Source organism: Melospiza georgiana, chromosome 2 (assembly GCF_028018845.1).
Source record: "Melospiza georgiana isolate bMelGeo1 chromosome 2, bMelGeo1.pri, whole genome shotgun sequence".
In the NCBI taxonomy this organism is placed as follows: domain Eukaryota; kingdom Metazoa; phylum Chordata; class Aves; order Passeriformes; family Passerellidae; genus Melospiza; species Melospiza georgiana.
In genome coordinates this window covers 43,338,553-43,350,771 of record NC_080431.1, presented here as the reverse complement: position 1 = coordinate 43,350,771, position 12,219 = coordinate 43,338,553, and the positions used below count along the sequence as shown (strand labels likewise).

At 35.3% G+C, this 12,219-nt stretch overlaps 1 protein-coding gene across 4 annotated transcripts in view; it reads right to left on the bottom strand.

The window, feature by feature from the left end:
- Positions 1–12,219, bottom strand: part of DACH1 (dachshund family transcription factor 1) — a 352,602-nt gene that overhangs the window by 44,405 nt on the left and 295,978 nt on the right. For all 4 annotated transcript variants that reach the window (XM_058018353.1, XM_058018351.1, XM_058018354.1 and 1 more), the window contains exon 7: positions 5,177–5,328. In XM_058018353.1, coding sequence (XP_057874336.1) covers positions 5,177–5,328 — 152 coding nt within the window. The remainder of the gene's footprint in view (positions 1–5,176; positions 5,329–12,219) is intronic.

The window sequence follows — 12,219 nt, the reverse complement described above, 5'->3', positions numbered from 1 at the left end:
TCTAACCTGATATTAAATCAATATGCTGCCAATGACAATGGGAAATGCAGTGCAACACGGGACATTAACAAAAAGAAAATATTTCTCTTTAGGGAAGGTCAGATGTTATGGAGGCTGGATAATGATAATTGCAGTGAACATGCTCAGGTTCCAGATTTGTCTTTAATACAGTATGGCTCTAACTGGAGCCTGGCTTTAAGCATGGCAGGCCATTCTTCTCGGTGTCTCTCAACTTTTATTTCAATGTAATGTCAAAAACAGACATTTTATTCCCTGGAGATTTAAAGATCATTTTGATTTGTTTATTTTACTGTATTTGTTTCCTATCATTTTCACTGACAAATCCTTTAGAACTGTCCCAAACACAATGCTGATATGTGAGTTTCTTCCCATTCTCTGATCAGAGAAGACCATCATATAAAGGCAGCCTCATGCTCCTACAGAAACTAAACATACATCAAACCTCAACTCAGTCTTAAAACTAGTAATACTCATCACTATTTTTAAATTATGCAAATAATGTGTTGCTTACTTTGAAAAGGGTGGAGGGGAAGGTGTAAAGAAGCTCCTTCTCTTTCTAGCTGCATCTGTAAGTGTGTGCTCCACCTAACAGAATTTACTTGGCTACACATTTGTATGTGACATTAAAATGACCTTGCTAATTAGTTTGACAGTCTGTCTAGAAGATCATATCCTGTTTCCAACAATTGACCACACTGAGTGAAAAAGGGAAGCTAGAAGATCAGGGCATGCACATTAGGAAGTTTTCCATTTCAAAACTCCAGGCTTCCAGAGGGTTGCAGTTCAGGGGCTTCTTTCTGCAGTATTAGCTGGTCATGGTGAAAACACTTTCAAATAACAGTGCTTCTCTTTTAGTAAGGAAAAAATATATAATTTGTATGCTGTCATCATTAAAAGCATCTAGTGAAAGGCTCTAGAATAAAAAAACCATATATTTATACATACAATTCTAGTTAACTTCACATGTTAATTTTTGAGTATCTGCTATTTATAACTGACTTGTGACTAAGTACTGTGAACAAGACAACGCAGTTAAAATATCTCTAGAGATGACTCCTGAAAGACAACATTTTTTAATATCTCAGATTGCACACTTTATCACAGATAAAGGCATATTACACAAGTATAAATTATGTTTTCCATTAATACATTTTGTGAAAAAAAACAAACAATTCCCCTGAATTTTAGCAAAATATAGATAAAATAACATGAAGTAAAACTGCGATTTTTTTACTTTATCCACTGTTTGCAGTGTTTTTCCCTTAGTATTTAGTGATAGACAGTAACAGTGCAGGAGACTCACAGCAATAAAGCTAGTAGTTTTCTTTGTTTACAGAGGGGAATTTAGTTTGCAACCATGCACTGAAACTTGTAAATTATTTTAGGTAAATCTTTAAAAACATTTAGCAATAAAAATGTGTCAATACAATACAGTCTTGACAGAAAAATAAGCTATCATGGTGCAACTATATCATCCCTTTGATATAATGGAAATTCAGCTCAGGGAGGGCAGAGATTCAGACTCTAAAAGCTTGAAAGAACATTACTATTACCCAAGAATATTGTAGCATCATGAAAGGCCATGGCTGTAACATACTTTGGCATAATCAGGCCATGACTCAAAAAGGTAAACTTATGTGAGGGGTATGGAGACATCTTTAGCCTTCTCACTAGCATATACACAGCCTTTTGCTGTGACTCACTTTCCCCCACCCTTCATCCTCCCTGCAACTGTGCTTAGATTTCCAGCATTTAATCCAGAAGAAATCTACAAATACTTTTGGTGAAAAAACAGACAATATAACTTGATTTAAATTCCCTGGGGAAATTTATTTTCTCTTCCTTTCAGATGCGCAGATATAAATTCAAATTAGAAAATATATTCCCAATCCTATTCCTTTTTTAATGCGTGTATTTGTTTAATTATATTTTTTTAGAGTTTATTATTTTTACTTCAGCAGTCCCCAGAAAGGATAACACTGGTTATTCATGTATTGTATATTGCTATTATCTCCCCTGTAAATTTAAAAATTAAGCATTGTATTTTTCTTAAAGAAATATTTATGGAGAAGTAAAAATAACTCCATATATACGGTATACAGAAAGACATAATGGTGACAGAAACAAATAGGCTAGTTTAATATTTGCCTAAAATTATGAATTCATGATCAGGGCTATCCATTTTATTTTAGTAAGGATGGAAGAAAGAGACTCACTTTTGCTCAGGGGTCACATCTGAAAAATTACTCAGATTACTGAAACAGAATTACAGTTAGGAAACAAGTTCAGCTGAGCTCATCAGCCTCTGCAGGACTTCAAGCACATTTGTTTTCAAATAACAAAATGTTTAGAAATTTTGTTTGCATACCCAAAAAGCACTGCTCCAATGTCAAGATTTAGGATCCTTTTTACCCTGTCAAAGGTGAAAATTAGAGCTCCTAGTGCCCATATGACACCCTAATCCTGTTTTAAATCTGCATTATTCTGATCCTCCAGATCCTGCATCACAGAAGGGGATCATGGCAGAGACAGGCACTGTCAAGTCCATGCACATTGGTGCAGCCAGAAGCTCCTTGACTGGATATTCATTCCTGTGATGATCACATCCCTAAAATGTAGGCTATCTCCAGTGCAATGTGTGGTTGCTGGGGGTGCTCCCCAGAGCCATGACCCAACAAAAAATGTAGACTTGCATTTCACAAGCAGACATATACCCTTTCAGTGAAAGGACACATGCCTATTTTCAGCATGAATGACCCTGATGAAAACAGAGCAGAGTTTACCAAATCACCTCACGAAGCCATTGGCAATCTGTTTGAGGAAGTTAAACCTGCTCCACTGCTGCAACAAGAGAACAGTGAGGGATCCCACTGCTCCACCTCCCCATGGAAACCACATCTCCACTGACAGGGATGCAAAACACATCAGATCCAAAGGACAGTAAGGAGCCATTGACTCAGTGAAAAGAGTCCTTTTAATTCAGGTAATAAATGCATCATGGGTTTCAGGTATGGTTTATGCATTTCCTTGCAAAGTCACAAACTACAGTGCAATCAGGGACCATGGTACAGAATTGCCTCTTTTCACAGATGCCATCAACAAATTTGAACTTGTAATCAAATACCTAAAGCTCTGTTCTGGAAGTGCCAGCATCACAGTATCTAATTCATTTGTGAGCATGGGGTAACCCTCTCTCATTGCAACAGCAATGAATACCAATATGGAAACCATTTTAAATGGCATTGATTAAAAAAATGCCACTATTATCCATATGATATTGTAATATACTCTACTGCTGTTAAAGTCAACTTTTACTACATAGATGGGAAAATCAACTAATTTTATTTACTTTTTTAATTTATGAAGTGGATTTCTAATGTTGTCCTGATAAAAAACCTGAAGCAGGGAAGAGGGAAGGAAATGCCTTTCATATACTGTTACAAAAGGATTTTTAGAAATCTGTCAAAAACATGTATTGTGATGTGGGGACATACTGAAAAAAATTCAGAAGGGCTTATGTCCCACCACTTTTCACTAATAGATGATTTGTCATGGTATGGAATCTCAAGGTACTGAGCAGGACATTCAGAAGTGCTACAATAGAAGGCATAAAACCATTTCTGGTTTGTTTATGATGTTGTCTTTTCATTCCAGGTAAGATTAGAGTATTAAAAAAGAAAAAAAAAAAAAAAGTAATGACTGAATTTCACATTCACATTTTCTGTAAAACAAAACTGAATGCATTCTTGGCAAATTAATCCTGGTCATTTATCTTGAAGTAGTGCAGCACCCTCATATTCAATCACAAGATTAGCTAACCTGTTGATGCTGAATGCTTTGCTCATTAGGTTGCTGTCTAGAGACATTGAGTGCAAACATTTGTCAAAATAATTACTAAGAACTTTTCTGTACATGTATGCACAGCTAAAAATGTACTAACTGTATTTCTGCTTTAAGAAAAAAATACAGTCTTTACAGATAGCAGCAGATATGGTACAAGATTGCTGCTAGCAAGTTATCTTGGTTCATGGTTTAAATATTTAAGATGCTAAGTCTCAGAATTGCAAAAAGTAATCATAAATATGCTTTTTCAGACCAGGCAGAGATGGTAATATTTACTTCTTAAATAGCAGTATTTTTTCATTATTAGACCTCAAAACCTAACTAATTAATGGCTCATATACTTTTCATAAAATGATTCTGAAGTGCCATAAACTTTGATGAGATTGCTTCAGACAGTTAAGTGAGCAGGATTTGGCCCTGCTCCGTCATATCCTTTGCTGGATAGAATACAATTGATTTTATGTGTTTGCAGGCATGAGCAGAAAATATATGGTGACAAATTGGAAGTTGGTAGCTGCCCAGACAAGGTTTCTCTGAAATATGCAATATGGCTGTATTATTTCTGGCACTATCATTTTGCTTCTGCATGCCATATACAACCATATTGTTGCAAAATTGCATATGGGGAACACAAGATAACAGAATTTGTTGACAAAAAAAATTCCTTAATTCTAATATGAAACACTAACAATTTGGCTTCAAGCTATACATAGTGTATACTATAAATAATATTTGAACACGGCTTTACTGTACACACAGCAGACTTTGTGACTACCAAATACGAAATCTGTATAAAATTTGATAATACCCTTTGAAGTCTATTCTTTGAAGACAGTACTTTAAGTGAAATGAGCTTATTTATAAGTGCTTTTGTAAATGCTTTTATGGGAGACACATTTCAAATAGCTTTAAATATCATTTCCACCATGCCACTCTAGCAATTTGAAATAACTATTTATTAAAGAACTCTTTCTCTATTTAGTAAATGAGATAAAGTTAAACAGTGAGATACATTTCATTAGCCTGTAATAAAAAGAGCATTGAAGACAAATGTTGTTAAACACACCAATGTAATTCACATTGAATTTTCTGCTGCGGTTTAATATACAATCTGTATTTTCATGTACTGTATCTGACAGCCTCTAAATTCATTTGTTTGCTGTGGTTCCTTTAAAACATAAATTACAGGAGAGTTTCAGTAAATTAGTTGATCCAAATAATCTTATGAACTGATTAAACTAGAATGGTTTTATTAGTTTAGACAAAACTGGCTCCTCTCCATCCCTTTAAGCCGATCTACAAAAAGGCCTACCTGGATGTTAGTCAGAAGGGTCTCTATGGAGGACAATCCATCAGGGAATAGAAAAGGAGATGGAAAACCCGGAGGTAGTGGTTGCCCATGCCCAGTTAGAGAAAGTTTGTCAAGGCTGTCTCTTGCGGTTGGTGTGGAGAGCGGGGTCTCATCTGTATGTGATTGAAACAAAAATATAGAACAAGTTACGCTTGTCTGTTTTTATTAGACCTCAGTAATGGCTTCCCTAGTGGTTTCCAGAACATTTATTGCAAATTGGTTCCTGCTATCAGGAGAAAATGCTTTCTGCTGAATTTTCTTTAATGAAAAAGCTGTGGAGATACAACAAGATAACATTAATGAGTAACTTTATAAGCCTTTTAAATGCAGTCTCTAATGAGACTGAGTTTACAGTGCCATAGAATCTTTTTAAAACAAATATTATCTCACATATACTTGTGATAATATATTCAGGCTGACTTTATGGGCACCTTCCCAATTATCTCATTTTAGTTTGTGCTCTATTTGGATTGACAATAGAATATTTTCTAGCATGACATATATTTTGTATATGAGAAGTATTTGAATACGAGGCTTCCCATACAATTAACCCTTCCCGCTCTTAATGGTTTCACTTACAGCTCAGATGATTTTGCAACGCCAAGAAAAGCTCCTCAATACATTTTTCATCAAGAAAATACACCTGATTGCCACAATTAAAACATGCTCTAAAAAGTACATGAAATTAATAGCACAGTAACGATCACTGGCCTATTTTTTTTTTTAAGCATGGACATCTTCTAACAATTAGTGCTGAACTCCTTAGCGGGATCTTTGTAAAAATCAGATCTGATTGCTTCTGACACCACAACGGGAAAAACTTGCACAGCTTGAAGACTTCTAAGATTAAAGTTTCACAGATAATCTGTGAACAGATTAAGAAGTGGGAAAAAAATACACCCAACCCCCCCCCCCCAGTTAATAGAAACTTCAATAACCTCATTTGTGGGTTTTTTTCAATTTTTTTTTTTTTTTTTACTTTCTGGAATATTTTTAGGCTACTGCTGATATGATATAGAAATTTAGGCCAATTTCTTTGCACCAGATGTTAATCTGAATTCTTCAAAAGGAAAACTATCTATACATATATATATAGATACACGTATCTATATATACTCTTCTTACCAAGGGCTCAGTCATTAAGTGACACATATTGATGTATCTCAGTACAGTGCCAGGACATCAGAATGTACCCCAGGTTTCATGCAGATTCTGCACAGCTGTACGACTACAAAGGAGTTTATCAGACTCACTTCCTTCCATTTTGGCTTTGACCATTGTAAGTTATATACCTTTTGGGGTAGTCAGATTTCTCTTTATTTATTTATTCAATTATAGTTTCAATAATGGATGTACTTCTCTATTTACTTTATCAGGTACATTAAAATTGTATCTAAAAGTTGATCCTAGTTGCCAAAAAGAGCTCTCTCTTGGACCGAATGCAGTATTGTCTTAAATGGACATAGTCTAGGACCATGAAAATTGAAATCTGCAGTAACAAAAGAGTGTTGATGACCACAGGATGAGACATTCATAGCCCAAAGTCCCAGTTCATTCCAACAGTCCCCATCACCATTCCTACAGGTGGAAGCAACCTCTATTAACCACATTCAGGTGCAGATTTCTTGTCCCATCTCCTCACCAGTTCTGTCATGCTGGCCAGTATTTACAGTGCTAAAGGAAGAGCTTTTCCTACCATGTCCTTCCACAGAACTACCCAAACAGGCATTTGGACATCTGCTGCTGGGCTGGTACCACTCAGGTCTTTTATAGCCAGTGGAAAGAAGCAGATGCCACTTCAAGGTCCATCTGAACTCTCACAGGCATCAACTGCAGGAAGAGGCAAATCTTCCTCTAGAAGATTTCTGCCTGTTGACTGTAGGAGAAACCTAAGATGACTGCTCAGATGGAAAGATCCGCTCTTGGGAAGATCCTATACTGGGCTGTTTTTCCTACTTCCCTGTGTCTCAGGCCAAGGACAGACTACACAAGGAGTAAGAGCGTTCCTTATGCCCTGTTTGTCACAATTCATGCCACAATTACTGCTTTCTCAGAAAGTCATCAAGTTTTCCAATTTGAAGTTACTGAAAGGAATTAATGTTGACTAAGGAAAGCTTCAGACCTTTCAGAGTAATAAAGGAATTTTTCAGCTATATTTAGATTTTCCAGTCATGTTACAGAGTGCTGGGGAATAAACTGGCTCTAGATCTCTGAACCATTTCCTGAGATTCAAAGCAGGCTCTGAAAAACATACTGTGTGGATGTATCCTCTGTACTCATGCTACCCCCAAAGCAGCATGAACAGCTCTGTAGTAATTTTGTAGTAACACACTAAAATTTGGCCCTAAATATGAGTATTTTCTTTCCAATTTTAAAATATTATAGATATATTCACCACATCATTCGAAAAAATAAATTATATATTCCTGGTATTGAAAACTAGCTCAGCTCAACTTCTCCACTCCTATTCTAGTGTGAAGAATCATTAGCAAATGGTTTATTCCAAACTGCTGCCAAAATTTTTATGCTTTCATTAATCAAAAGTAATAAGCCAAAACTTAAACAAAACTACTTAGACAATATATTTATAAACAGTCCATAATATTATTTTATAGCTGCAAACTTTTTCCTCTAGCGAAAATATGGCTTCCCCAAATGATTTCTACCCAAAATTAAGAAGCCAAAAAATTAAAAAAAAAAAAAGCCTCTTCCATGTTACATTCTTAAAGTTTTTTTGGATAGAGATTTCTTTGTATCAGTAGTTTCAGTGAAGGTATTGCTCTTGCATGATATAGCAGGAAAGAGTCGAATCACTAGTATGCACGGTGAAGTTGATTCATATAAATGAGAAAGGAAACTGAAAAGAATCATTTTCCTCTAGGTTTGCCAGGAAAATGGATCAATGACCCCCCTTCTTTCTAAGGCTACTTGGAATCTTACTGATATTTTAGGTCTGAAATTGTCAAAATATTTTAAGATATACTAGATAAAACTGACCCACTTAAAAGCTCTGTAAGCCTTAATTAACTCAAAAACTGCTCTTCCATGCAATGGCTGAGATACAGAGAGCTCCTAACACAGACCTTGTAATATAATTTATGCAAGAGATCAATTTTTTTACTGTATTACTACTTTACAATTTATTTAATGTTATGCTTGCTGTACTCTGTGCATGCTCAACACATTAAGTTTGCAAAGACTTTTTAACAATGTGTGGCATGGTTTTGCAATAGGCAAAGAAACTCAAAAAATAGTAGAATGATATGAATTCAAAGTAACATCCAAATCATTATGTTATAATAAATAACAGAAACAAATTTACACTGAAGGGTAGGACTAGAGAGATGAACTTACTCTGAACTCGTTTTAGTGAAATATCAACTTAGAAAAAAAAAGTCAGACTAATGTGACTTTGTTTTCTTGATGTCCCATGTGAAATAAACTTTGAGTGTGAGTATGTTTGAAACACAGCAAATGTACATATTATACACAGGAAGCGTGGATATTTGTGGATGTGAGATAAGCAATGATTGAGGGAATCTTAAAAAAATGCATTTTTAAGAAAAACCACACAGTAAACACAGCCAATTAAAACATAACCACATATCTTAGTAGCAAAATTATATGACCTCTTGCTTTTAAAAATTTTTAAAATACTTAATTCCTGCAAAAGTCCTCTTCTCTCAAAGGGATGAGATATCTTTTGTTTCCAAATAATCATTAGCCTAACATCTTTTAAACTGCTGCAAAGGAATTACTAATGCTCCTCTTACACTACTGGCAGGGCAATGCTGCAAAATGATGAGCCCTTGCTGGGAAACAGAGATTTGGTATTTTCAATCTAAACACATCAAAGGAAGCGTTAGAAGAGAAGCCAGGGCAAAAGGGGAAATAGGGTCAATCTACAACTCCATTGTCAGAGTGGGGAGCACAACAATGAAAAGAAAGAGGGGGAAAAAAAGAAAGAACAAGGCGGAACAAAGAAGTGTCCGGGCCTGCCTTGGTTTGTGCTGGGAACTGAGATGTTATAAATTAACAAATAAACAAGGATAGGACAAGCTGTTACCCAAGCCTCTACAGTATCCAGGCAGAGATGAATATGTGTCTTGACATATGAACTAAATCACCATAATAGGCAAGTCTGAATGTGACACGTATCTTTAAAATATTTGTAAATGCTACAACCACTCTATCCATTGTTCCTCAATTTCCAAAATTCACCTGGTTTTGTTCAAACCAGATTTTATCTGTAAACAGCAGCTGGTTTGGGCCAAATACAACAAACATATTTCACTGTATTTGGTTTGTTGCCATTCTATTTTATTCTTTCACCAGATAACATGGAAACAGACATCCTGGAAGCTGTGACAGCTATTTAAACAATAATGGATGAATAGAGGTAGCCATTCTCTTGTCTTTGTTCTTAAAAGCAAATAGGATAAGTTCACACTAGTCACCAATCAAACCGGAAAATATTGATATTGCCAGGATTTGAAAGCAAGCAATAATAGCTGGCTGAAAAAAACTCTATACAGATTCCTGCCATTCTCTAATCATGTCATGCTTTTTTTGCAATGCATCTTGAGGCTTTCTGTTCTCTGCAAAATATTCCACATGTATTTGTTCCTAACACAGGCTCACTCTTACCATTTGAATGATGAAAGAGGATTCTGATTCCACTTTTTATTACCATAAATCTGGGGCATACATTTTTCTACATTGTAGAAACAATCTATTCCATTTGGCTTAGTATTATTTTAGTTTACGTTGTCAAACACTCTTTAGGACAAAGCTTTATATTTCATTCTTTGTCGCTGTTGGATGTTTCAAGTGTGAGAAACTTTTCTATTTTAATTGATCCGTAATTCTTGATTTATATTAACGCAAAAGAACAAGGGGTCCCATAATCTCAATTGAAATATTTAATAGCTTCAGGCAGATAAAAACAAAGAAAGATATGAACAAATAAATAAAATCCTCTTGACCAGTTTCCATACGATTTGGCTGCTTTATAGATTTGGTCATTCAAGATTAACCCCACGTGAAACTGGGGCCAATGCAAGATTACTGTGAAGGATGTTACCAACTATAAAAGGAATGTACTGAAACTCTTACAAAACTCTTATGAATATATCAAAAGAGTTATATGTATATATATTTTATAAGAGTTACATATATAAACTCCTTTTATATTTTTTTTAATCTACAATTTATTTGTAGATAATTTTAATCTACAATTGATTCTACTTATTTTTATACAAACAACAGTTCTCCAGGACACCCAAATACTCTGAAATTAAAACATTTGCAACTGTGGCAGCTGGAAATTAGGAAGGAATTATCAAATATTCAAATAGACTGACTGACCAGTCAATGCTTCTGCAACACTTCAAAGAGGCTGGTGCTCTCACAGTAAATAATACCATTGCAAATGCTGTCCACTGAGTTCTGCTTCTTGGACTGGCATGCTTGCCTAAGGACTTTGGGAGTAGCAGCTCTCTTATAATGAAATATGACTAAAATTAAAAAATTAAAAAGCTACATGGAAAGGATCACAGCTATTAAGTTTCTTGAATGTCTATGTTACACAAATTGGCTTTGCACCTGATGTAGTTGCATATATTTGTGCAAGTAGGTCTTACAGAACGCATCCATCTTTGTACCAAGTCTACCATTGTGGCCCATTTTCCCAAGTGGCATGGCTTCCAAATATGTGGACCTTCCCTTGATGTAAAGAACTACACAGGAATAAAAGAACATAATAACTTCATTTTATGTGCTCACTTTGGAGGTAGGTTCAGATGCAGGACTTTCCTGCCAACAATAAGACTCATATTTTCCTGACAGTTTCTGAGATACTAATCACTGAAAACTTCATGTACTAACTGGATGCTTTTCCTTTGTGGGAAAAAAAATCAATTAATAAATTTCCACTATTTCTTTAATTCTTCTAAAGAACATGCAGATTTACAGATGATCTCTGCACATCATTCTTCACTACTGCACAGGATAATTGAGAATACTGCAGTTGGAGTTGCCTCAATAATGGCAAATTAGAAGCAGATGGAGAATCAGTTGAACAAAACTTTTGGGATCAGTCTATCTCCAAGGTTTAGTGGTACCCCTTCTCTGCTGATCCCTTGTAAGCCAACTTACCTATAAGCATAGAGGAGGAAAAAAAGGAATGTATTGCTGGTTGGAATAAGGACATGGAGGGCTGGAAACAGAGAGAACTTGACAAAAGGCAGGGAGTAATCAAGAAGTGAGGAAAGAGAAAGTTGAGATTATAGGGAAGGACACTCATGGTGGCCAAACACTTTGGAAAGGAATAGTAGGAGTGGGATTATGAGGTGAAGGAGGAGAGGAGAAAGACTGCCCAGGAGCAAGAAATTTATATTGACTCAACAAGAAATAAAAGAGCTAAACTGTTGTTTTTCACATACAACAGATTTTACACAAATAATTCTTGTGGTATTTCAAGAATTTTAGTTGAATGTAAGTGACATTTACAGCTGTCAAAGCAAATATATAAAACACATTCTCTAAAGATCGCATATTTTAATTTGTTAAGGAATTATGGGTACAGCATCACTAAAAATGAATGGAAAGAGCTGGCAATAGATATTCAAAAAGCAAAAATATAATTAGTGGTGATGTTCCAGCTGTGAGGATTTCTTCAGGCTTTTTGGACTAGATCAAGTTGAGTTTATTCTTCATTTTACGTGTCCCTAGGAGGGCCTCAGAGTCAATCAGCACAACTTATCTAATTTTCTCTTTCAATAAAAGGATTATTTTAATAACCTTTATCTTATTTTGCAGCCTATTACTGATTAGGGCTGGGTCAAGCAGTATTGGCTTATTTATTTATTCTAAGGATTTCACAATATTCTAGAATAAATTATCATTCCTATTTTTAAACAAACATATTTTACCATAGAATAGAATGTCAAAATGCCAATGGTATTTCTGTTCTGTGTACTTTGGCATCATAACACATAACAGGC